This window comes from Leptosomus discolor, chromosome 1 (assembly GCF_034619465.1).
Source record: "Leptosomus discolor isolate bLepDis1 chromosome 1, bLepDis1.hap2, whole genome shotgun sequence".
Lineage (NCBI taxonomy): Eukaryota > Metazoa > Chordata > Aves > Leptosomiformes > Leptosomidae > Leptosomus > Leptosomus discolor.
Window position 1 is genome coordinate 157365064 of NC_141391.1, and position 27084 is coordinate 157392147.

Genomic DNA, 27084 nt, shown 5'->3' on the forward strand with positions numbered 1-27084 from the left:
TGTTTTGCTTTGTATGTGTCCATAGAATAAGACAGAAGATTTCAATACATTTGCACCATGATTTCAGTTTGTGCTATCTGTGTTACCTCAGGACACCCTGCATTACTACAAAAGATCTGTGAGAGACTACTAACAGTCCTATGGTCAGCAGAATACAGAATCTGCGTTTCCACGGGAAATATGTTGGTGGTCTGCAAAGCTAAGAAAATTGAAAATCACTGCTTTAAAAGAGAGCCAATGACAATCTTTTTGAAGTCCTATATTCAAAATCTGTGTTGCATTCTCAGCTCCCATAAATGACATTTCATCTACTTTAAAGCATAAAACTACATTTAAAAAAAATTCAGAAATTGCTTTATTCTCCCTTCTCTATCCATATTCTATTGTGTCATGAAGCCTGGAACCTAATTCATTTTATGTAAACAAACAAAAAAAATCCCACCCAGAAACCAAGCCATTTACAAGATTTGTTTTGATTTGGTTTTTAATGTTTCTTCCAGCATTTCTTGTCTTGCTCTGTCTGGGTATTAGCACTTTTCTTATTTAAAAAAAAAAAAGAGAGAGAAAGAGAGAAGAAAATGGGAAGAAAAACACTTCACTGGAAGAATTAGAAGTGACAAAACATCTGAAGCTATACAGAACAAAAAAAAAGAATGGCCAGCAAGGAATGTTTCTGCCTGACAATGTGAGGGACTAGGTGGTTAACATTTGCCATGGTTATCTTCTACTGCTCCACTGAATTCAAAGGTGATGTGTACAGAACTGCCTCGGAGCTGAATAACAGCAGAAAAAAAATACGGAGATTATGTCTTTATCTTTGTCTATATGCTGAGTAAAGGCACCAGAGTCAACCACGGAATCAGCAGCTTGCTATTCTACACTCCCTGTCCCAAATTAAGAAAGCAGGGTGTCTGAGGGAATAGACAGACCATCAGCTATGTCTCCATAGGCACTGTCCTGGAGCAGGCACAAGAAAGGTACTCCCTTGCTTCTGATGCCATACTAAGCCAATCCAGAGGAATGTGAAAATCTCAGAATCTGGTCATCTTTGGACTAAATTCTGAGTCTGAGTGAAGCGAAAACTGCACCACCTGAAAAATATATCAGACAAGAACCAAGCCCTAAGTAACTCAGTTTTGGAAGGACTATGAAAGACTCCAGGGAAATTTATATTGCTTTAGCATCCCTGTTGGAGGAGCCAGAGGGAAAATGAAAATTATAGCTTATGCTCCCTGAGATGCCCTTTTAAATATAGGCCAGTCAAACAGACAGTCTGCTGATGGAACAAACTTGGCCAGTTGCCTTGAAAAGCCATAGGAAAAAGTTACCTGCTGAAAGTAATATCTGGAAAACCTGAATTTCTATTTCATTACTGCATAATAAAATCAGCAATCAGTAGATAATTGGGGGTGTGGCTGATTGGACCTGCTGCCCAAAGATCTCTGAAATCAAAATGAGTTGAAGAGAAGGTCTTGAGTAGTCGATCTAAAGTGATCTGTAAGCCTCAATTCTTGGCCTAAAAAACTCACGTATACAGGCCTGTGCACTGTAGTGTGAGTTTGCTTGAGTTCACTGGCTGTAATTTCTTCCAGCTGTGGAGGACAATGAATGCCTAAATTCAAACATCTTTCCTAGAAAGAAAGATGTGCCTAGGTTCGTCTAGTTAACCCTTTAGAAAAACACTTGCCATGTTAACCAGCCACATAGCTAAACATTTAAATTCCCTTTAAGTTCAAACCAGCCTCACCAGCAGGGCTAGACAAACCTTGTAGTTCAACTTGTATTGTTGGAAGATGGAAGTTTATCTGGCTGTGTGGGCTGGTTATTACATGATCGCTTTCTCTCCAGGAGATCCCTCTCTCTCTGCATCCCTATAAGTTATTATATTCAAAGTTGCACCAGGGGAGGTTTAGGCTGGACATTAGGAAGCATTTCTTTACTGAGAAGGTGCTCAAATGCTGGAACAGGCTTCCTAGAGAGGTGGGCGATGCCCCAAGCCTGTCAGTGTTTAAGAAGCATTTGGACAATGGCCTTAACAACATGCTTTAACTTGGTCAGCCCTGAATTGGCCAGGCAGTTGGACTAGATGATCGTTGTAGGTCCCTTCCCATTGGAATAGTCTAGTTTAGTCTAGTCTGTGCTATGCTATCCTATCCTGTCCTGTCCTGTTCTATACAAAGTCTTACCATCACGTATGCTAATGACTGGACCAGTCCTTAGAGGCAGTATTTACCAAAGATACATGTTGGGATTTATGTTCTAAATGGAAGAATGGGATAGTTTGGGGCTCACCCAGAGCTAACCAGTGACAGGAGGAACTGCACTATGCATCTCCACATCGGCTGTAGTTGAAATATATCCATTGTATGCCAAGGAATTTTGGAAGATATATCACAGTCTATAGTTTGGTTAAGGTTTGGTGGGTTGAACACTGACACTTGTAACACAGGAAAGAGCCTAAGCATGCAGTTGACTGATGAGTTGTAAGAAGCAAAAATTCTGGCCTTGCTGATGCTTGTGGTAAAAGCCACCCAAATTAGTAATAAATCAGAAGAACTCTTATAAATCACACCTCTCACCCAGTGCCTGCTTGGCATGAGGCTGCCTTTAACACAGATTCTATACACCTTGCAGATACTTCTGACTCAGTCTGAGTTTGTTGCAAAAGGACCGTACAATAGTGTTTTCATGCTATTCTATAAAATATTCTGCATAGTGAAATGACTTTATTAGAAGGAATCATTAAATATAAGTAAGATATCAGTTCAAAGCCCCATATAATGGGAGTAAAATTTTGTCTAGCTGCAAACAGTTCTTTCAAACAAACTTCATTCCAACTGTGCGTAATTTTTTACAAAGCCTGTAGCCTAAACTAATCCATGTTTTATCTACCGTTAAGGAGGGTAGGACCAGCATTCCCAAGAGCATTCTTTACATTGTCCTTGGACACCCATTCCTGGATGAAATAAAATGCCTCTGAAGCACCTGATTCTCTTTCCCAGTCAGAATAATTCAGACAACTAGCTTACACTAGACACCCCATGTTTATAGTAGATGAGTTGAAACTCTCTGTGAACATCTTCTCTACTGTTATTAGCAGAATTTTCAGAATTACTATTTCTACTGCTTTTTTTTTTTTGCTTTTTTTTTTTGCTTAGGACAATTTGTATGGTATAGAGAAAATTTAGAATCAGAGCCTGCAAAAGAAGTGAGCTGGTCCAGACTCCAGACAATCAAATCCTGTCAACCAACATAAGAAATACAAATAGTATTATGACAGGATATTCTTACATTGTCCTAAATTCTCCCACTTTGAAATCACCTGATTCACTTAAAGAATATGAATATCTGAGCTAATCAAATCACCATCACATGATTTCTGGAACTCCCTGCTGTCAGCTACTGTGTAAATGAGATAAAATGCGATCAACTACTTCATGAAAAAAAATATTTATCAGCCCAGTTACTATAGGAGGGAAGTAAGATGGATAGTTGACTAGAGGGGGGAAATACATGAGAAAATACATGATGCACACACAAAAATATTCCTAAGGGTGGATGTAATGGTGTTTGTGAGAGATGCTTTTCATACGTCAACCCTCTATTCCCTTACACAAAAGGTGCAATAAAAACTTTGTCATCAAACAGCATAATCTTCCCTGAAAATGGCAACATCTTAGAAAACTCTTCAGCAACGGAAAGCTTATTCAAGCCTACTAGCGTTACCTACTGTCACAGGCAGCAGGTCACCTGATTTCCCAAAGATTGTATTTAAAGTTAAATTATTTAACGTTAAGCCATAATTTTTATTATTTATTTCATCATAGTGATCAGCTGTCCTCCTCTCTCTAGCAAATCTCCTTGTCACTGTGTAGGAGCAAGGAGGCTTTAAGGACCACCTTTCTTTAGTCATTCTTAATAACAATAGCAAATCAGCTGGTTGACACAAAGCACCTGGCCTTGGGAATCCATGCAGCCTGTGCCTCATAAAAATACTACAAACTCCCTTCCTCTCCTGCCTCTTGCTAGTCAGCCCTCAGATAACAGCAGGTAGGTCAGCCTAGCAATCTTGTGTCCTTTCATCTGAGGCCACATCTTCATGCATTTATAGACTAGTACCACAGCCTTTCTGTTCTCCTGTTAGCCACACAGTATGTACCAGAGTTTAGGGTGGCAAGTGGGGCCATGGAGACAGAAAGAAGCAGTGTTTTTTCAAGGCAGCTGCTGACTGACTAGCAGGACTGCCTGAACATTATTTCCTCTAGCACATGCTGCCATCCTGGCTCAGGCATGAGAAAAAAGTGGATTTGAGAGGTATGAAGATACTTGTGTTTGGGTCTTACTAGCAGCATGGCTACAGAAGCATAAAATACAGCCAAACCCATAGAAAACCTGTGTGTGGATGATATGCTGAGCAGAGTGCTGCTGTGGCTGTGCTGCTGCTAGTAGCAGAATTAGCTGGTTAGTGCTATGCCAACTGCAGCCACTCTCAAAGCAAACACAAACTTAGCTACAGCTTGGTCCCTAGATAGGCCTGATATTAATGCCCTGTGCTACAGCTCATCTTGCACAAGGGAACTCTACAGTTAATCAACTTGGGTCCTACAAGATGATTTGTTTGTGTATGTGGTGTACAAACACATTCAGGAAACCCTGGAATAAACTGTGGTTCATAATGACTGACCTTTTAAAAATCTGGAGACATCCTGAAGTTGAGGTATGTTATTCTCTTGGTAGCCACAGTATTTCTCCAGCTGCTGGAAAGCATCCAGGTACTGTGTACAGGCATGAGTAGGGTAAAGGCTGCTCAGCTTCCTGTAGACTTCTCTCCTGAGAAGTAAAAGCCATATAGTATGACCCACTTCAATAAAGAGGTACTTCTTTGCCCTATCTACAGATCCACAGAGAGGCACGAACCCCCCGCATAGGCAATGGTCTAAAAATCTGAACTTGGGACACCTGGTGCTTGGAAGCTGATACCTGGGTGGATGTAGCAAAGCATAAGGGGTTGTTGTTTTGCTTTTCCTTCAGAAGGCAGGTTTTTCTCAGCAAAACCATTGTATCCCTTCTTACACCCTCCTTTAATGTAACTCTAACCAGGACTTTAATCCCGATTCAGAAGTGTTTCTTGCTTAGGTATAAGGGTGTTGGAGGTACCAGCAAAATCCCAGGGAGAAAAGCTGAGGCTGTGGTCCTATCTATATTGCGCAGCTTAGGGATGGAATAAGTCAAGTATTCCCTCCCTCTCTGCATTGGGGTACAACTTGAAATGCCAGTGACTCCTTCTCCATGATGAAGTCTAGCCTGTATTCGACTCTTACAAACCTTCTCCTAAAAAAGCATGTTTTCTGATACTGAAGAGTAACATCTGGACAGGCAAAGAGGTTCATACTTTTGCAGTTCAAAATGCCTGGCATGAGCTATGTATTCAAAAGACATGCCAACTTCTTGAAGTGTTTAGCCCATTATACAAAAAGAGACCAGATGAAGAAAAATACGTATAAGCAGATTTGGGCACAGGCTTCAAGCTTCTCCCAAACTTGATGGTGCTTGGATCTAGAGCTGTGGTTTGGAATATATTTAGCTGTTGCAAAGTAAACAAGTAGTAATAGGATGGCAAAGAACCTTATAGAAAAGGTTATTTTTGTTCAGACGTGGCCCTAGGGTGTTAACAATTTTATAAACATTGTTTTATGAAAATTGAGATCATTCTTGGAAATGCTGGGTACGGAAAATGACCTTTTGTTGTTTTTGTATCGTATTTTTTTTTGTGATGCTATTGTTGCTATGGAGGTGATAGCCAGTCCCTGGTAATGGCTCTCTTCATTTATATGAATGTCTTACACAGTGTGGGAGTAATGAACCAGAATGAAGGGAGGAGGAAAACCTTAGAAGGAAAAAAAATTAAAAGAACAGAGGGAAACAGCAGCTGCTGTCACTATTGCAAAAGCCGCAGGAGACTGGGCCATTTCCATATAAGAATTAGGAAAAAATGAAGAGGACTAGAGTTCAAGTGTTGTCCTGGCTTGTTTCCCTGTAGACTACTACTGACTTCAGTGGGGTTGCATAGGATCTGAACCAGTACACCAGTACATCTCCAGACCAGAGTCTAGAGAGAGTGCAGGCTTGTTTGCACTTCTGCACATATGGTCTCTTTTATCTGTGTGTCTAAAGATTGACTACTACAGAAACACAGGCAGACTCAGAGACTAATGATGAATTATCCAAAGCTGTGCCCCTCCTCTCTAAGCATCTCTAAGACAATCATCTAAGTTCACTCCAAAGTCAGTAGAGTAGCAGATATTTCCAGATGACAATTTAGCTTGCCCTAATGTAGTGTCTCAAATAGGTGTAGTGCCTCACCATACAGAGATGTTATCACTCAAAGGACCATTAAGCTGATACTTGATGGTACTTCAGTCCAGAGATGGAAAGAGAAACTGCTGAATGCATGGTCTATGAAATGTTCTAGAAAGGAGCCTCGTAACGAAGGATGGAGCCAGGCACTTGAAAGACTTTAAAGGCAATAACCTTATTTTACGTACATTTCCTTATTCTTTTAGAAAAAAAGTGTCACTATTCAGCTTTATTATGAATATGTGACAGGTGCATCCCCACAATTTTGTCCTAGATTCTCCCTTTTTCTCATACAGCTTTTACCCATAACACATCTTTTATCACTACTTAGTTTCAGGGCCTTCCAAGAAGCCTGCTTGAAAACAGAAACGCAGATCATCTGTACCCTCTGTTTTTTGAAAGTCATATTTCTTCACTTGATTAGTTTTCATTTTTATAACCGTGTTGCTACAAACTGAAGGCATCCAACAACTCTTCAGAATGAACACCAAGGGAATTTAGTCTATGCTATAATTTTCCCGTTCAATTGCACAGTGCTCAATTAAGTTGTGCTGTAACGCAGCTGACCTCAGCGCACAGCCCCAGGGGGCTGCGATAACCATTGGGAGGTCTAATTTTGGAAACAGCTTTGCATAACAAGACAACCTGTGTTACTGGGAGTAGCTGTTTGGAGAAATGGGCAGATACTCCTTTAAAGGTCTATTCTGTTACCACAGTGGGACTAATTCTAGGTGGAGAAGGGCTGGAATGACGGAGGTTGGCAACAAAAGAGAAAAACAGGAAAGAACACAAAATTAAATTTTCTTAAATATGACATTCCCACACACCATCCCATGCCAAGATTGTTGGCTGGTGGTAGCAATCATGAGCATGACACTGACCGTCAATCTTTGACAATTGAAAGATACTATAAAAATCTATTTGAGCTTAATAAAAATGTGACTGCCTGGATGAGTTGGATACAAGGTTTCTATGTGATTGTGGGCAACACCCCTCAAGATTTCTATGGCACAGTAGACTTTATTTAAAACAGAATAATCACTGAAAAAGATGGGATGGCCCTGTGGTTGAGGTTCTGGCATGAGACATCTAGTGTATGGATTTAATTCCTGGCATTGACATAAACTTTGTCTATAATTTTGGGCAAATCACTTAAGCTCTAGCATTTTCAGTTTCACAGTTAGAAAATGTGGTCATCATTCTTCCTTTTTCCCACCTTTAGGCTGCCTTTCCATTTAAATTGTAAACTTTTCTGAATAAAGACTCTCTCTTATTATGTGCACATGTGGTACCTTGCACAATCCTGGGACTCCACACTTAGTTGGGACATTTGGACACATTTATGTTTGTATTATCGTAAAAATGTGGAATTATTGCTACTTACTGCGATTTGTTAAAGTTAGAGGGAGAAAGTTGAAACACAGGTATATCAAATAAGAGCTCTGTTTTCTTTCAAATCTGCCACATACTTCACATAAAGTCTGCAAACACACATCGAATTGAATTAAGTTTGTTTGTTTGTTTGGGGGGGTTTTGTTGGGTTGTTTTTTTGAGTGACAAATCTTCAGAAGAAACAAAGTCCCAGTGAAGAAATGCTGCGTCCATGTAAAAGTAACTTGCCATCGTTTCATATGACATCAAAGCCTTTTTTACAGTGTAAATAATGTATCCTGGAAGGACACTCCAAAATTTCCTTTACTTTCAGTCTGACAAGATGATACCTATTTATGTTAACAGCAATGAATACTTGCAGGAGAACAAGCAAGGCTGATCTGTCCTATGAATATTGGATTAGCCACATCCTTTAAGTGAACTTCCATCCTGTGAGTGGGCGTTTTCTCCTGGTAACAGATTTGGAAAGGTGATGTTTCTGTCATCACTATAGCTATGGTTAATCAGAGGTCAGTTAGAAGAAATTACACTATCGGGTCCAGATGTTCTCTGGCTTCTGATATCTTGATGGCACTGGCAGGCAGGGAGGTGGTCAGAAAAATGCATTTTGCTCTAGAAAGTGAATAGTTAAGATCAGCCCTGAGAATGGCTGTCTGCAAACCAGAAGACCAAAAGGTGACACTTAACCAAGGAATAAAATTTGAGATGGATAAAAATGGTTTTAAAATTTAAAAAGTTATAACTGTTTCACATTTCCAGTCTTTCCTGTGGCTGCAGTGGAATGGCCCAGGAGTAGGAGTATAAGTAACAAACTCACCAAGTTGCAGTCTCCTGTGCTGTGTACTCTATGCGAGGCAAAGGGTCTCCCCTGTAATGAAGAGAGGAATTAATGCACATGTCTAAAGCAGGTTTCAAGCTCAGTTTCCAAGTATTATTTTCTTTGCCTGCACCATGAATATTTGCTGTAATGAAGATAGAAACAGCAAAATAGTACATATTTAACAACTTCTTTTCTCAGTAGGCTGTAATTTTCTCCTCTGTTCCAGTGCGCAGAGGAAACAGTGGGATATGGTAAGAAAGAGAGGCATGGTCTGCTTTACAGGAGTAAAAAGAGGCCTTCAGGCTTACTCTTATCTCTGCTGAAGGCAATCTAACAACCAAAACGCAGTGTGTGCCTGGAGGGTCCATCCCTGGAGGATGTGATCAGCAGAGTATTGTCACAGAGAAGCGTTCATAAGCTCATCAGCAGACAGCTGTGCATACACTGTGTTGTTATCATTAACTTCTCAAATGGGCAGCCTTCCTCTTTGTTGCTTCTTCAGTAGCTCTGAGTCAATTCAGTATGTGCTTTTGTCCTGCTTTGTCACGTGCTAGCTGTGATATATGGTGGCAGTGAGAAAACTGTACTCAAACAGAAGCCTCTCAAGACTTGGGAGATTTCACAAGTTCTTGGACACCATAAGGCTGATAATGTACAACCAGTTCTACCTATATATCTGATTGACTCTGTCAGACAGCAATGTGATTCTGGTGAAGTTTTACACATAGAGGTAGAAACATTTTCAATCACCCACAGGAGACCTGAGAGGTTTTTAGGTAGCTAACGTACATGGCTGGAGACATTTTGTCAAACAAAAACCAAAAATAATAAATTGTTTTTCTGTGTCAAAAGTATATTCCTAAACACTGTTCTTTACACTTCCTTGAAAAAGATTTGCCTCAGCTCAGGAGCTAGTCCTAAAAGGAACTGCAAAATTCAGATGAGAGAGTCATAGTGAGAAATCACCTCTGCTGAGACAAAATACAGCACTGAAGGAGATGTGAATGCAATCCTAGGATTTTTATTGTAAGGTATATTTGCTGTGTTGTGGGAAAAGTCTATTTCATGTGGACTAAAAGCTTCTGTGACTGGATTCTGTTTTCTGAAAGATATACCCATTGATACACTGACAAAAGATTTAGTCTCTGGTATTTCTTGCGCACAAGGTGTCTAAAAGTGCATGCGAACCACTGAAGTCTCTCTTCAGCAGCCTTGTACTTACGCTCTGTAATTAAAGGCAAGGTCAGCAAAGAATGCCCTCCGTTTCTTATAGTCCGGGTCAGCATACCCCTGAGTTAGAAAATAATTAGAAAAAGTTTTACATTAAGAGAGATTTGTGGGCATAAATAAACTTGCTACCAGAAGCATTCAGAAAACCTAGGCCTCAAATAAGTTGCTTTCTCTGAGATAATGAATCTTGAGCCTTGTGAACAGGGTAAGCCAGTCTGCAATCAGTTACATCCCTGACATTTTGATTAAAATTTGGGGCCTGTGACCAGAAAGGAAAGTAACATGGCTTGGTAGGAAGGTTTTGAAGTTGTTCATAAACACTACATCACAGACCATTACACTTAGAGTCAAATTTAAATGCAAATCACACTAAAAATGGAATTGAAATAGGGGTGTCACGTCCACTGGGGAAGAGCTGAATGTCTGGATCATTTCTTTCCTGTGGTAAGACGAAGGTTGCAATACAGGGCTGCGATGGACATGATGGTGCCATGCCACCTTGCCAGAGAAAGTACACTGCTCCTGCACTTTGGATGAAGAAGGGGTCCTCACAGGTTAGAAGTCATTAGAGCTGCCGCTGAATCTGTAGAAAGTACAGACTTTCAGCTCAATCCCCCTTGCCCATTTATTACCTTGTTATGATAAAGACAGATTCAGTGGTATCTGTTTAAAGGGGCAGTGTACCTATTAAATACCAGAGTTTTCTTTTTGACCCCTCAGTGTTTACTATATGTTGATCTTCAAGCAGGCTGCTCCAGCTATTAAATATGAATAGTGATGTGGAATCAAATTCCTTTGAATTTTACATCATTCATAATAGGAATAAAATCTGAAATCTGGCGCTGTGTTACTAATATAACTCATAAACCAGCGTTGATCAGAATCACTGTACAAATATTTATTATTCTAAAATATTCAGAAATTGCTGGAATCACTTTGCATGCTACAAGCCAAATTTCTCCCTTAGGTTTATTCACATAATTTTCGGTGTAGCAATAATATCAGAAATACTCCAGTTAATGAGCATTATGTGCATGAATCTGAGGAAAGAACTGGATCCCAAGAGCATGTTTATTTTTGTCATGTGTTATGGGTAATATGTTCATTCAGATGCCACTCTTGCTTGTCAGTAGCTGTAACAAGTCCATGCAAAACATATGGAAAAGCCGTGGGGCCAGACTAACATTGATGCTGTGACCTCTCAGCTTTGTCCCTCCTGTTCCTAGGGCTCCATACCCACCCTCTGAGCAGCAGGAGCCCACCTGGGGGACTTCTACAGCTGGTGTGAGGGTGCCACAGAGACTGGTGTCACAGTGTCATTGGATTGCTTTTCTAGTCATTAAAGAGGCAGTAAAAAACAAAGTGAAGCTGTTGAGATGGACAGCCCAAATTGCCTATTTGATAGTAAATATATATGCAAAATCTCTGCTGAGCTACTATCAGTGTATTTGGTACTTTCCTCCAACCTGTTGATTTTTGAGCCATGCTTAGCAGCACAGTAAATGAGCCCACATCGTGCTCCCTCCTGCCACAAACATATGATTTTCAGTGCCTGAGCTAACTTGTTTCAAGCTAGTTTAGATATTTCTACATTACACCACATTCTGCAGTGTAGAAGTCTTCATCATTGCTGTTTGTTCCCATCCCCTTCAATGCTCACACCTCCTGTTTCGCAAAGTAGGAGGAGAACCTGGTCCAACTCAAAGAATTTCAGATGTGCATTCATTTATCTCATGAGACACAGCCTCAGAGCTAGCTCATGAAAATGAGAAATACTTGGATTGTTTCTATCAGAAAGGTGTGAGAAAGAATGAAAGATGTCATGGTTAAGGAGGATATGAAGTTCTCCTAGAGCATTATAATTTACTAAGTGATTCTCAAAAATAGAAGATAGACTTGGACAGGTTTTTTTGAATCACACAGAATTGCACATAGATAACAACATTGTGTAGGTTAATAAAAGGGTCTAAATAGAATTCAGACATTTAGAAAAGGGAATGACAAGATCTTGTACTTTCTGTTGACATCCATCTAAATCTTCCTTCCATTTTTCAGTGTGAAGTCTGTGCTTCTTTTCCTTTTCAAGCATCACTTCTATGTGATGTTTAGCAGAACACTTCACAACAATTCCATGACCTACCTTGTCAATCAGCAAATGGCCCTTTGGAGTCCTTTTTTGTCTGTATCTAATTCATATCTCATCTGCACTAAAGTTGGAAAACTTTGGTGAGAAATGAGAGTTTGTTTGTTCCCAGTACTTTGCCTTACTATTATCATCACTAGAGCAGGACTCTACAGTGCCTTTTTCCTCTTTCTTCTCTTAGAGTTTCTGCCTATGGCAAGGCTCAGAGTACACACACAAAACTGTTATGACTAAAGCCCTTTTTGCAGCCCACTCATAACCAAGACCTACTGCCTGAATCCAATGGAAAGCCTGTCACAAACATTCTAACAATGTTTTGCAGAGTAGTATCAATAAATACTGCCAAAATCCTGGCTCCAAACACCTTGCGGAAAGTCAGATGTAAATGAGTATTACAATCTTTCCAACTTGCTTACTATTTGAGCTTTAGATGCTTACCTCAACTGAAATCACTAGAGCTTTTGAACTTTTCCTGTCCCATTTAAATCTCAGTTCAGATATCATATCCATTAACCAGTGCTGCTGTGTGTTTATCTTATTTTCTATTTCAACCATTTTTGCAAGTTTAAGCGTAATACTCCCCTCTGTGGGATCCGAGGATCTTTGTGGCTGTTCGCCACTTGTCCTTATTACCATCCTCTTGTACATCAGCACTCAAATGAGATTCCTGGCATATGTGAAATTAAAAATACAGATCTGGAATATCCGAAAGGTCAAAACATAGAAAGCACAAAAAGCAGAAGGCTGGGTAACCTGACTCTTATGTGGACCAGCTAGTACAAAGTGGGCATACTTCAAATGTATCAGGGGTGAAATAATAAACGAGAGATTTTTTTAAAACTAAACAATGGAATGTAAACTCATGCGGAAGAATATGTTGAATACAAACTACTTCAGCATCAGTCTGATGTTAATCATAAGTACTTTGGTGAATCAGGGACCGTAAGCTTTTCTCAATATTAAGTTATTCATTCTGCAGTCTCTAATTCCACGGAAGATCAGCCTTTATCATGCCCTTTATTTTTTCTGTCCTTTCATGAGTATTTCCTAACTCTTGAAATTTTCCTTACAACAAAAATTTCCCTACAGAGAGTTTCTTTTTAAATAAATTAAATAGCATTAAACTTACAGGGTGACCATGGTCCAAACTGGGATCATACTTAGTGATCAGATGGTGACACTTGTCCAGATCTTGGATTTTTCTGGGGAACCAGGGCACTGGAAAGAAAGCAGCAATTTAAATGAGATAGTATCAAATAATTTTTAGAAGTCAGAGAAAATAAAATTTGTGCTGAAGATTACATGCTTTCTTTTCTTCAATATCTAAGAATATTCCTATATACTTGCCCCGTATGTCAGTAGTTGAATTCATTTGCTGATCAAACTGGCAGACGGGATGCAAAATTACCTGAAACTAACTTGCAATGACAACCTCTTAGTTTTAATTAGGAGAAACAATTTTTAAAGGTAAAATTGTTTCCTTTCATGCCAAACGAAATGTTCTGTTTGACACAGTACAACAAATTCACTTCTACATTTTGGATTCAAGAAAATGTTTCGATCATGTCTAAAAAGTAGACTTAGATGTTCATCTCTTTAAAAGTGAAAACAATATTTTAAAAGAAACACATGAAATTTCTAGAAACAGAACAGGCCAAGAAGTATCTTGACTTCAGGTTTTTTCCTTCTGGCTCTTTTTTTTTTTTTTTCCCAGCAAGATTATCCTAGCATTAGCTGAATTTCCAAACAGTTTCTTTCCCCTGAAGTGGGGACTTTTTCTGGTGACTAAAATAAAAATAAATTAGGCTCATTTTAAGTGCCAGCATTTATAATTAACGGATTAAAAAAATACTAAAAGACAAAGATGATGCTCCTTTCTGGGGTCAGACTGATGCTGTGATCAGACTTGTGTGTTACAGCTCAGAAAATGTCTGGGGTCACCTTAATCTTGTACTTAACAAGAGACCAGGTATCTCTGTACTGAATAGCAAATTTAGCTTTAGCCCTATTATATTATAATCAGGCACAGCCTGTTCACAGAGATACAAAGCTAGAAATACACACTAATGTTGGGAAATTCCAGTTCTTTCATGCAGTTATGGCCAATTCTGTGACAAGAAGGAAGAGATACTAGTCTGACAGATGTCTTACATCACCCCAGGATTTTTTTGCTGAGCCTTTGTCTTTGGCTGTGCCAATGGTTCTGGATGTAAGATGCCTGTCCTGCCATCTATGGCCATATGTCCTCAAAACCTGTACCTGACCACAAGTTCTCCCGTGTACTGCCCTATACACATCTTGCCTATCCCTTGCTGAGTCCTGGGAGAGGGCAGACAGGCTAAAGGAGAGGTGAGGAAGGACCATGGCAGAACCCTTGGCCTGGTCACAGAAATGGATGCAGCCAATAAAACAAGGATAGTGTTGACAGATGCCAGTTTGGCTGCATCTGTCTCTGCTTCATAGAGGCAGAGATAACCGCTTCTTTTCCCAACCAAGTACCAAATTAATTTGGGTTAAAGCTACTATGGGCAGGGCATAGTCTCATTACTGTCCTTCAGCACAGCGCCTGGGAAGGCCTGTCTGGGTCACATAAAACTCTGAAGAAAAGTATAAAAACTCCATATGGGAAAAAAATAGATTAATCCAGGAGCTGGAGCCTCAGGTGGTGGGGGTAGCCAGAATGTACATATTTGCACCTTCCCAGTAAAATAATTACTGAGCAGTAAGCATGTTTATACGACTCAGGTATCCCCTAGTTACCAATACGCTCTCACAGGCATCTGCAAACCCCATTAGAAAGTGAAGCTGCAGCTAGCCTCTTTCAATAAGATGCACCACTACTTTCAGTAAGATATACCCGTAAAATCGACCTAGGGTCTAGCTGAGATGAAAGTCCTCTGACACTTTAGCACCCCCAAATTCACCTCAAAAGAACTAAAAACACAAAGAGCTTTAAGGCCAAAATCTCCAAATTCCCAGTTCTTGCTGGTGCCCACACCTAAGGTGTCTCTGTGGGCCACAAATACCAACTCTCTGACACTTTCATCTTGAAATCAAATGAACTGCTTAGAGCACTACTGAATTCTGGGGTCTGAAACACCCAGAAAAGGCTCTTCACAAACTAAGGAGTGCTGTGTGTAAGTTTGAGCTAACTTAGAGACAGAAAGACTCTGGCTGTTTGCATGACAAGTATATTAATTCCAGTAACATTACATCCAAAATAAGTCTGATTACTTTTACGATTGCTGTTCAAAACCATAAGAAAAAGGAAAATGTGAAGAGAATTATGTCCCTAATACTCCTCTACTTTAACCATAAACACACCCTCTTTTATTGTAGATCCCAGTCCCAGCATACCTGAAACTACATGTTACTTCTGAGCACAAAACTCTCAACTCCCAAGGAAATCCTAAAGAAATGCTTCTTCAGCTCCAAAACCTTCTTCAGCTCTCCAGTTTCCCTGATAACAGTGACACAGTCCCTGAGAACAGCTTGGCATGGACTGTCTCTCATCACTAGCCTGAGGGTGAATTTCAAGCAACATCCAAAGGTGTCCAAACAGGACCATATTAGCTAAAAGGGCCCTGGGGATTTCTGCCTGGCTTTGTCAAGGGTGGGGAACCTCACAGTAATCCCGTATTCAGAGAACTCAACATATGAGCTGGACCCTCAGCCTTCTCATCTGCCAGGGGCACCTCTGGCATCCTGAGGATAGTTTTCAGGGTCTCTAACAGCTTATTGTACTCACCCATCACCCACCTGCCTGTAAATAGGAAAAATACCATTCTACCTCTGGCAAACTCACTTTTCATCCTGGTGACTGGTCAGGGTGGTGACTCAAATACAGGACAGGCAGTGGAGTAGCCACTTGCAGCACTTTTCCAGGTGAAATGCTGTTCCTAAGGTGCAACCTTTGAAGCTACACAACCTCCAAACAAGATTTGCGTGTGCCTGGGAAAATGCCTGATGCTCTCTTACTCCAGATTTGGCAGTGGGTCTGTTCTCTACAAGAAGCTCATCTTGCTCGTCAGGTTCTACCCACCTGCCCAGTACCTGCAGATTTGCTGCTGACCCTCTCTCCCTTTTGCACTCTGGAAGCTTCTTACAATTTGTTCAATTTAGCTCTTTTCAGTGAAGAAGCAATCAGCGTCCAGACAGTCCTAGTGGACCCAGATGGCAGTAGCCAGGGTACCATGAACAGACAGCTACTGCTTCTTTTAACAAAATCAATACAATACACTACAAGCAAATGAAACATTCAGACCCTCTGCTACATCATTGCATTCCCATCAAATGTATGTGTTCGCTTCAAAGCAGTCAGTTCTCTGCACAGCTCAGCTCTCAGCACACAGTCTTCCTGTCATTGAGGAGTTTCCAGTTTCTCGTCAGCTTCTTGTTTTGCTGTTCTATCCTTCTCATTTCCTGTTTTGCTGGAATGCTTTTCTGACCTCAGTTCCACCGGCTATGATGAAATGCCTCTCTTTCCACACTGATAGGAATGGTCCCGGTTCAGCGAAAACAGTCATGTGGTGAACAAAAATACATGCATGCTCACTTGCTTTCCAGACAAATTAAATTACTATTATGAAGCTAAAGCTTAAAAAATTGCTCCAAAAAGAAACAGAACAGCACTAATCATTGCATATGTTTCTTACCTTTGTCTTCTCTGCTGGTTTTCACATCCTCTGCTACTCTCTTTAAGCAGGTGATAAGGATACTAACGTCAGCACTGTAAACTTCACATTCAACAAAAATGTCAAGATCAGCAGGAGAGTTCTTCGGCTTTTTGGCTCGTCTGGTTTCAAAGTGATGGATCTGAGCTTCAAACATCTGCAAGAAACAGATGTTCATATGAAGAATCTTCTTCAAAGACTGAAAATCCAGGTAAGTCTTGATACACTTCTACAATGTCTTTACAAAGTGACTAACATGTATTAACAAGAAGTGCACGTTAAGCAATGAAGCCTAATAATGCCCAGTTTAGAAGGAGCTAAAATATAGACAGAGGTAAAGAGTAAACACTATAGAATTAGAGATAGGCGGAGATGAAAGATGAGATGCTCTTGACTGTAACATTTCACCTGTGCAGAAATAACAAATGAGTGGCTGGATAACTCTTAAAACCCTGGCAGAATGAAAGCAAATCTATTGATGTATAATAACACTATAATTATTAAAAGACTGCAAATGATTAAAAACAGATATAATACTTTTCTTTTGAATTTCACAGATAAGTGTGAGCACCTGGTAGGGATACTTTAAGTGCCCGGAATACATAATGCCTGTATGGTTTACAGCTCTTATACTCCCTGTATCTCCTGCCAAATATGCAGAAAAAATTCATTGGCTTCTAACGACTCCATAATCTGAGTGCTTGAGATGCTGGCCTGTTGTTTAGTCATGGCTGACCACCACAACAGCTAGAAAAGGAGTAACAGATTGGTATCTGCTTTAAACAGCCCTTTTACATAAAATGATGATTCTTCTAAACGATTGTGTCCTGCTGCTCCCTCCCTCTAAAGCACTCTCCTTCTTCATCTGGAGTGGCCAGCCAACTTCTCTGAGCAGCTGTGGCAAAAGAAGGACAATGAGAAAGGGGGAAGGCAAGTGGAGGCATAAGTCAGGCAAGGAGCAGGAGAAGGGGGAGAGCGGGGGAGATGCAGACTGGGAGAGATGAAGGCAATAGGTATGGGAGAGATGGCTCAGTGGAGGAAGGGAATGGTGAGGTCTGTACCTCAAAGACTTTGGCTGCCTTAGAGAGCTCAATCTTCCTCACGTTGCAGAGGGTGAGGGTCAGGATGAGAGAGGCTCTGCCATCCTCCCTGTTGGAGTCTAGGCTGCCTTGCCTGTTTAATGACTCCATGCCATGCATCTCCTTCTTGCTGGCCTCTTCCTTTTGGCCTGTGATTCCCACCAAGTCAGTCTTCATTGGGAGACAGAGGAGTGGATTGCAGTTGCCAGGTGTTGAGTGGAAACTGCCTGAGGATGTGAGTGCTTCTCCCAGAGCAATGGCCAGGGAATGTGGTGGGACTGGAGATGCAGTGCATCTAGGTAGGTGGTGAGATCAGAGCTGCCAGACAGTAGTGAAGCAAGCTGGTTGCTGCTGTATTGAATGTAGAGACATTTATGTTGGCCATGCCAGGCACATCAAGGGAAATTGCCTACGTAGGATTTGCGCAAGAGCCCAAGATGACCCTCCTCCTCCGAGTAACTTCAAAGCATGGCCCTCCTCTATTTGAAGGTGTTTGCAAGCTGTTCAACCCTGAAGATGGGGTCCTTTGTGGAGAGGCAATTAGCCTTATCCCCATTTACATTTCCCAGTCTGGACTGCCCTGCACAATGTCTGAGGTTGCCTTTTCTCCCTACCCTCTCTTAACTCACTGGGGTCCTCTCTGCATTGACCATACCCTCAGAGAACCAAAAGGGCTCTTCTCCCAAACCCTAGCCCAATCTGAGTGGTGTTCCCTCTGCACAGACACAATTGTGGGAATCTCAGAGAGACCTGAGCCAGAGTCAAAGTTCATGTCCTACTCCTGAGCTTTTTTGTGCTTGCAGTATCAGACCTGTTCTAACGTAGCCCTACAAGAGCTGAGTGCTGCCTCCAGGCTAAGTTCCTCATTTCTCTCACAATTTTATCTCCAGTGAAGTAGACTCTCAAAAAGCTCAGAATCACATCTTTCTCACAGGCAGCAGGACAAGCTCAGGGGGGAGCTGAGACATGGCATCCCTTGACATCTACAAACATGTTCCTAGGTATAAGCACTCATATCTTCATACTCCAAGTTACAGTGTGCTGGAACACCTGTGAGAGTCATCTTGCAGGCCGACAGAGAACAACGGTGTTATACTGCTCTTGCCTCCTCTCTGGCCAGGAGAAGATAAAGACAGTACAACCAAACTTTTTTCACCTGAGACCATGACAGTACCATGTTTCCACTTGGCCAAAGACAGAGCACTGGAAAGGTCTTCATTTCCCCTTCTGTTTCCTGGCTGATACAGACAAACCCAAGGCGAATGTTGGAGCACTGTGCCCAGGAGGCAGGTCTCAGCATCCTGAGGAACATCGGCCCATCCAGACCTCTGGTGCTGTGGGCTTTGCAGGGCCCTGTGCTGCCCGCAGGCAGGGCTGGGCAGGGCAGGGTAGGGTGGGGCAAGGTAGGGCTGGGTGGGGAGCAAGGGGGCACTTCAGAGGTGGTTGAATTGCAGCTGCAAACTGAATGGGGTGATGGAGATGAAGTGGGATTTAAGGGGGAAAAAGGCTCTTCCCACTCCCACGTTCCCCTAGCAGTGGTGGCCAGGCTGAGCCCAGAATAAGTTGAGCTGAGTCTGACTATCTGAGTCACAGCTGGGCCTTTCTTGTGAAGGGCGGGTGCCTGTGTCCCCACATCCAGGCCACAGACATGGCACAAGCCACAAAGGGCACAAGGTCTCCTACTCCAGGTACATGTGGACATGTAGGTGAAAGCTCTAGGGTTCAAGATGCAAGGTTAAGGCACTAGCCACAAATACTGGTAAAGTAGGGACGTCAGGCTCCTATGGCTGTCTTTATGCTCTAGTGTCAGGGTCCCATCTCGGTACGTCTGTACAGCACTACTCATGGTTCTGTGTATGAATTGAGGTTTCTCTACAGAGCCAGGCTGGGCTTATCAGCCAGTGTGATAGTTGAAGCAGCATAGGCAGAGCTTACAGCACAGCTTTGCAGCCCACTGCAGAACCAGCACAGAGAGCCCTGGCTTTCCAGGTGGTGAAATGTCCTTGTCCAGCCAGTGGACACTCCAATACTACCTTGGATCCATGCTTGGGACAGACCCAGGAAGGCCTCACCCATGATGTAAGTCAGCTTTGCTGAGACATCCCAGAGTCCTGCTTTCAGCCTTTTTGGGGACTTCTAGGAGTGCAGGAGGAGAGGGCTCAGGCTGCGTGCTGCAGTTTAAAGGGCTGTGCAAAGACTGGAGCACAGTGTGTCATCCTTTCCCATGGGGGATGGTAGCTTCTTCCTGCAGAAAGTCAGGCTGTCCTGCCCCAAGAGTAGGCTCACCCCCTCTCATGCAGCCCCTGGAGTGGGTGCTTTAAAAGGCCATGGCTGATCACCACAAACAACCTACCCAGTTTTGATCTGTTACCCTTGAGGATGTTTCTGCCCTGTATGTGCACAGTACAATTCGTTTGAGACGGATACGGCATTTATATTTCTGTTTATTTAGGTTAATTTAAATGGTTACATTTGAGCATCAAAAAAGTCATCTCTGCCAACTGCCGGCATGATTTTAAGTAGCAAAGAGAAAGGCTTTAAAAGAATGCATTCCTGTGGAGTCCTCCTGCGCTTAATTGCTCTTTCAATAATTTCTGCATCCTTTGGGTAATAAAGTGTCCCTTCTCCAAGGCTGCTGTCAGATCTAGGCATCTTAAGACACCCAGTGTAACCTGTACCGAGAAGCCCTCCCTCCATTACCATCACTGACCTTGGCCAAGGTCACTGAAAAGGAAAAGGGCTTCATGAAAGGGCTTCCTTGATCACCTAAAACAGAGCTGGAGACAGGGAGATCAAGAAATCTGATCGTAGTGGGATAGGTTACTTTAAAGATTAACTTGGGATAGGTTAGTCAGAGTAACATACAAAGATGTACAGAGTAAGCAAAGGTAGAGCAAGCAAGGCTGTGCTGTGCATTCCTAGGTAATTACACACATCAAGAGATTTTCTTTTCTCTGTATCAGTTTCTGATCTTGTCTGGGTAAGTGACAGTCAACAAGTGCAAGAGAGCCTTTTTTGAGTTGGGACACAACTCAAATAGGCATTCCCCCTACCTGTGTGTTTAATTCTGATTGACCCGTGTGGTTACCTTATAAAGAGGAGCTACACTGTCTAGGTAATGCAAAGAACATTTTGCTACATAACTTTAATTTTCTTTAGGGATGCAAATAAGAAGTTATCCATTAAGAAGAACTATTTAAAATGCAGCTTGTTTGTACTATTTAAAGTACATATGCACAAACTAATTTGTTCTGCAAGAAAATCTACTTTCAGTATATTTCCTCTGCTTTTAAAATACTGAGCATTTAACTTTTTCTCATCTCTCAGTCTTGCTGAACAGCTATGTTATGCTGCTTTGTCTGGAGTTACTGCTCATTTAAACCTGCATTAAGGGACACAGAATCAGACATGTGGCATCAATATTCTTTAACTGTTCCACTTGCCCATAAAAGACAACCATGAATCCTGGGTTCTCAATATCACTGTTGATTTACTGTTGCTGTCACTCATAACAACAGCCAGAAGCAGAAGAGCTTGGAAAGCTGTCTGAGGATTAGTTTGAAAGACTTTACCCTTGGGATGAAATTGTCTCTTTGTGGTACACAGTTACTTTATGTGTCCTATTATATTAAGAGAGAAAAATACGAGCTACTTTCACACTGGAAATACATGCCAAGCAGGACTGAAAGATCTACACAGACATTGTCATGAGAAAAAAAAAAAAAAGAAGAAAAAAGATACAGAGATAAAAAAGCATACTTCAAAGCACCAAAATGATACCATTTTGCATAAGTATATGTCTATTGAAAAGGGTTCCAGCTGGTATCCTTAGATTAATGTTATTACTCGCCATAAATATAATGGAAACAGCTGTACTTTCTATCTTCCTAAAGGATGACGCTTACATTAAAGCTCCATTGATTTTCAAACTATAAATACAAAAATAGTACAATAGTAGGCATGAGACTCATGGACTTTCAAATACCTCTCCATCTTTGGATCTCTTAACAGAAGTGCGACCCCTGAATCATGTCAGTACCATGATTCAGAATTGTTTCAAGCTGGAAATACTGTTCTGCTTTGCTTTGCTCCATTCTGTTCCAATGTACAAGTGCTGATCTCCTTACTCCTTCAACTAGGGATCCACAGGGAAGCATTATATAATGGGGACCAGTCCAAAAGGGCATTTAGCTGCTTTCAGTGAAAATTATTGGATAAAATACACAAATATCTTCCTGAACAGGAAAGCTCTTCTCTCTCCATGGGTCAGCCATTGGGTTAAGGTGAAATTACCCTTGCTTTCAATTGCTACCTCAGTCAAGCTATACTCCAGGAAGAATAAAACTGTTTTCATCAAAAAAAAAGGGAGATTAAATTTCAAGTGGGAGAGGGAAGGAGACTCCAAAAAGTATCATGACTTAGGAGCTGTCTTGAAAGATATCATGTTTGGGTTTTAATGTACTCAGACTGAGACACAGCTAATCCAAGTCTCCCATAGCTTTATTGGGGGCTCTAGCCACACATAGAGTAAGTTAGGAGTTGGACAGCTCTGATTGTCTTCAGCTGAATTGTAAGAGCCACTTTTCCTCCATTTCCAGGGTGTTGGTATCCAACTTCTGGATTGTGAGTCCAGAAAGTTAGGAGACACCTCCTAGCAGTGCTGAATAAAGCACTCCCCGAGAAGGATACACACAACACAAGGTAGCCTTCACACATCAGCCTTCCACAGTGAGTAGTTCAGCATGTCTATTAAGAGAAGTCTCCCTTTTCCGTAAGCTGAATCAGCTCTGGATCCATGATGTTACACAACATTACAGCCAGCACAGCTCTGAGACTGGACTAACAAGGCCTTGATGCCCTGCTATAATATTTGCATGGTTTCTTGCTTGCACAAACTGACCTCACATCCAACTGCAAAAAGCCACATAGACTTGCCTTTTGGTAACTCTCCTCTGAAGGGGCTTATTTGTGAGTATTGTATTGAGGCACAGACTCCATGCTCTGAATAAGCAACCTCAGTGCCTTGCTTAGGGCCTCTGCTCTGCAGATCAATGGTACACTTCAACATACAATGTTCTTGACTTGCACAAACCTTTTTTTGGATTGGTGCCTGTTCAAATACAGTATATGTACACACAGCGATAAATCTTTGTTAACGAGGCTGTAGCATACTTGCTGTCTTTTCCGCCAGCCTCTGTGCTTTGGATCAAGGGCAACATCACATTTTTAGGGAAAAAAAGTAGTTCAGGATAGAAGTGCTTGGGTGTAAAAGTAGCAGTACAGAGGGTCAAGTAGCGTATGTATACCCCCTGAAAGGTGTAGAGTTTGGACTCCATGGGAACCTTGCACAAATGTGGGGGACTGAGGGGAAAATGACTTTGAGAGAAAGCAAGGCGGATTAGTCTGTTAGTCATTGCCATCCTGTCCCTGGGCCCAGGGTGGTAATGCAACCTCACAGCTGCAGCAGACTATAGTTCTGCATGGTGGAGATCTCCTTCTGCTAACCTTTGACACAAGAGATATGGAGGCTTTCCCCGGATTCCCAGAGCTAAGGTCATTTTTATGCATTAGTGAGAAAAAATGGATTAGTGTCTGAAGGCCAAAATAGTCAACCGTCACTTGCAGATGTCTATTTCTCTACTAATCTATAGTAATTAAGATACATAACATAAGCATTCATGTGGTACACAGGAAGATAATAGACTGAGGCTAGATGAAGACTGGCATTTGCACAAGGCAGCTTCTAGTCAGTAGCCAGTGATGAGCAAGTTACAGAGAATCTTCACTTTAACTTTTGGAGGGCATTACAAAGGATCCCCATCTCACCTGCAAAGGAAATAATCAGAACAGTTAATTCTACAGCTAGCCCATTTCTAACACTCCTGTATATATTTACCCTCCATATCCATTCCCTGAAAGAATAAAGTGAGGAAAGAAGTGCTGGATTGTACACATTTATTAGGGTCTTACTGGAGTAAGTTCTGCAAAGTCAGCCCTTTGACTTCATCAGCCATACAAGGATGGCTCACAAGATCGAGGGTGCTGGCTTTCAGCAGGGTAGCTACTGTTAGGGGGAAAATGTATCAGGAAAAAGTCTAGAGTGGCAAAAGGAAATGTGATTAAAGCCAAGCTTTTCCTTTTCTCCCTTACTGAGAACAGCTAAAGCCTATGAATGCATCACAAGGCCTTCTGGCCTTTCCTAGCACCTCAACTAAAACTGGATACTTCAGGTGCAACAAAGTACAGTCAAGTGGAAATGCTATTTTGAAGCTTGGCTAGAATTAGGAAAGAATTTTTGCACAAGAAAGGAGATGTGCTACTTTATCTTGTCAGGCTTAGAGCATTAAATGCAACCAGATGAAATTTTCTTTGTGGTTGTTATTTCTGATCCGAGTTTTGAGGAATTAAAGGTAACGAATCTGTAGTTCCTTACTATTGATAGTGTCAGCTAAGTTCTTCAGCTGCTTTGCATTGTCCAAGACTTCAATCCTCTGGGTGTAGGGATTGTACCGAACAGAGAAAGGACGAGGGATTGTTTGAGCAAATTTCCTGAGGAAAAATACAAAAGCAATCAACTTTAAAAGGTCCTTTTCTCAGTATCTCGCTCTTTTCTTGGTGTGTGCATTCGTTGATGAGGGGAATAAGAAAATCTGCATGAGGAAATAACTGAAATTCCTGCTGAGTGATCTAAGACCTACAGCATTCTGTAACACACTTGAATCTGAATTTGTCCTTACCACCTTTGTTTTTTTCCAAACAGAACTAGTTATGCTATTGGCACGGCAACACTGCTCCTGGTATAGGCCAACAATGTAGCTATTGGAATTTGCCAAACTTGAAAACCTCACTTACCTTTCATTAATGCAAAATATAGAAATTCCGATCCAAGTCTGCAATTTCTGGGAGAACAAGGTCAAGTATCTATGTCATCCTGACATATCAAGGAGCAAGCAGACTGCTAACTTCTGGCATGGCTGGTAGTGGCTTCCAAGTCATTGTTGCAAAGATAGGAGATAGTCAATGGACTGAAGCAACATTCTTGCCACCCCTTATTTGCAGCCTTCCCTGCTGCAAAATAGTCAATTCCATGGCAGAAACATTAAGATTTTGGTGTCTTGGGAAAACATTAATTTGCATAACCACAGAACCATGGAAAGGAGGACTCTGAATGGGACAAGATAGTCAGAGCTATTGTTCCAGGCTCCTTGTAGACACCAGCAGGATACTGGCTTACATGTCTGCTTCAGATTACTGAAGTTATTGCTGAAAGAGGAAGGAAAGCACGCAGGGTTTGATTATGGAACCCTACTATACAGGCTGTGACTCAGCATGGTAAATCCCATATGCCCAGAACAGTGGAATATGCTGGATGCCACTTCCACATTTCTCCTTCAGTTTAGTCCTAATTATTATCAGCTAAGGCCATTGTTTCAAATAGAGTTCAGGGTGAGCAGCCCACAAGGTGTGACAGTGGAAAAAAAAATATGTTGGCTATGGTGAAAGTGTTTAGTGGCATCAATCCAGTTTTTTTCTTAGGGGAGAGATACACATCAGAAGACAGTCTTCCTAAATCTCAGCTGAAGGTAAGATCCTAAATAAAAAAATAATACCTTAAGCTGAAATACTTCAGGTCAGCCTCAGAATAATTTTTCAGGATGGTTTTCTATTACACGCAAACACACATGTCCATGTGCAAGCCATGAACACAGGCACTGGACCAACCCCCAGACCCCTATTTCAATTTAACAACTTTTCCAGTTTAGTCACTGAAACAAATAAAAGTTTCAAGATAGTTTGTATAGAATAAAGCAGCATCTTTCACTTTCTCAAGGAACTTGCTACTCAGTTAGAGAAGTATACAGAGAAGATAGAAACTGTGTGCAGGATATTAATAGCACAAACCAGAAGAGAAGGCCATCTTTTTCAGGTATTACCCCAGAGAAAAGGACAGAAGGAGATGCTGCAGGTTTATGACAACTGAGGAAGCAGCAGGGGAAGTAACTAGGAAGACCTTGGAGCTGGGGAACCTGGGACAGCAGAGTATCTTGGATCTCAGTATGTGTTTATCTGTGAATAACAGAGAGGAGAGACTGCAGGTCTGGGACAAGTCCCTGTGTGGCATCTCCAAGTGAAATATTTGTTGAGTGCGAACCAAGGCTAACCCCCAGTGGCTTGGCTAACATTCAGAAATACAGTGGTGGGGTTTTTAAACAGAAATAGAAATTTCATGAGGTGGAACCCAAGCCGAACCCTAAAAACGGTCTGAGCCATTCCTATTTCAAGAACCAGAACTGAGCCTGGACCGTTATTTCAAAGTCTGGTTGAACTGGAACTGAATCTGTACTTGAGTCACAGATGACTGAAAGATTTACTGTGTAGCTCTGTAGTCTTGTAAACACACTGCTGGTAACAAGCTGGAGGCTCTGTATTACGCTAACCACACAGGCCTCAGGATTGGGATTATTAGGCTTGCTTGCAGTTTTGTTTAGCTGTAATAACAATTGTCTAATGACCATGAGCTATTACCTAATTTGTTTTATTTTTGCTTAATTCTGAATAAGTGTGTGCAAAAATGCCTATCGTTAATAATTTTTATATAGACAGGAATAGCAAGTAGTTATGTTGTACACAGTGAACTAAGTCTGACCCTAAAGTAATGCAGCGTGAAGAAGTACCAGCATGGACTGCAAACAAAGGCCTTAAAGGCACGAACACAGGAAGATGCTGGTGGTCCCCATGAACAACTCCCCACTGGTCAGTCATTCACAGTAAAGCAAATTTAGGAGCTAGGGAAAAAAAAAAAAAAAAAAACAATTTTAAAGGAAACAAAACGGACAAAGAAAAAAATATATAGCCTAAATATTAAAGTGAGAAGTAACACAGATTTGCAGACCAATGTAGAAAAAGCAAGATGTAAAGCATGTTAGAAAACATAAAAATGGCCTTAAGTAAACCTTCAGCTGAGGAGGAAGGAACAAAGCATTACCATCCACCTCCTCACAAAAAAAAGAAGAAACTCCATTCGTTAACATCACAGCCCTTCTCTGAAGACCTCAAGATGCTGATTACTTGACAACTCCACCCACCACCACAACACCATACTGAAACTGTTGACTTAAGACACAAATGAAAGTGTAAGGGTGAGTATAACTTCAGAGGAATAGGGGTAGATCCTAGCAGATTTTTTGTACAAGAACTTCTAACTATAGTATTTTTAAACAGACTTGTTTTGCATTTATCAGCTAGCTATGACCCTAAGTGTTAGTATCATTGCAATTGGACTAATAATAATTTTTGTTGCATTTTGGTTATACAGATGAAACTCTTAATTAGACTAACCACAAATTCTTGGCTTCATGCATAAGGTATGTTCTCTTTATTGCTCATAAC

General features: G+C 41.3%; 2 protein-coding genes across 2 annotated transcripts in view; both read right to left on the reverse strand.

Annotated features, from left to right (window-relative positions):
- The window catches only part of LOC104352213 (tyrosine 3-monooxygenase), a 32363-nt gene extending 14492 nt beyond the window's left edge, over nt 1-17871 (reverse strand). Inside the window, exons 1-6 of the mRNA XM_009958492.2 lie at nt 17677-17871; nt 16598-16772; nt 13072-13160; nt 9792-9859; nt 8567-8617; nt 4685-4830 (exon numbers count right to left, since the gene is read on the reverse strand). Coding sequence (XP_009956794.2) covers nt 4685-4830; nt 8567-8617; nt 9792-9859; nt 13072-13160; nt 16598-16772; nt 17677-17871 — 724 coding nt within the window. The remainder of the gene's footprint in view (nt 1-4684; nt 4831-8566; nt 8618-9791; nt 9860-13071; nt 13161-16597; nt 16773-17676) is intronic.
- Nucleotides 17872-23476: 5605 nt separating this feature from the next.
- Nucleotides 23477-27084, reverse strand: part of PAH (phenylalanine hydroxylase) — a 37671-nt gene continuing 34063 nt past the window's right edge. The window contains exons 13-14 of the mRNA XM_086468219.1: nt 24128-24243; nt 23477-23520 (exon numbers count right to left, since the gene is read on the reverse strand). Coding sequence (XP_086324345.1) covers nt 23477-23520; nt 24128-24243 — 160 coding nt within the window. The remainder of the gene's footprint in view (nt 23521-24127; nt 24244-27084) is intronic.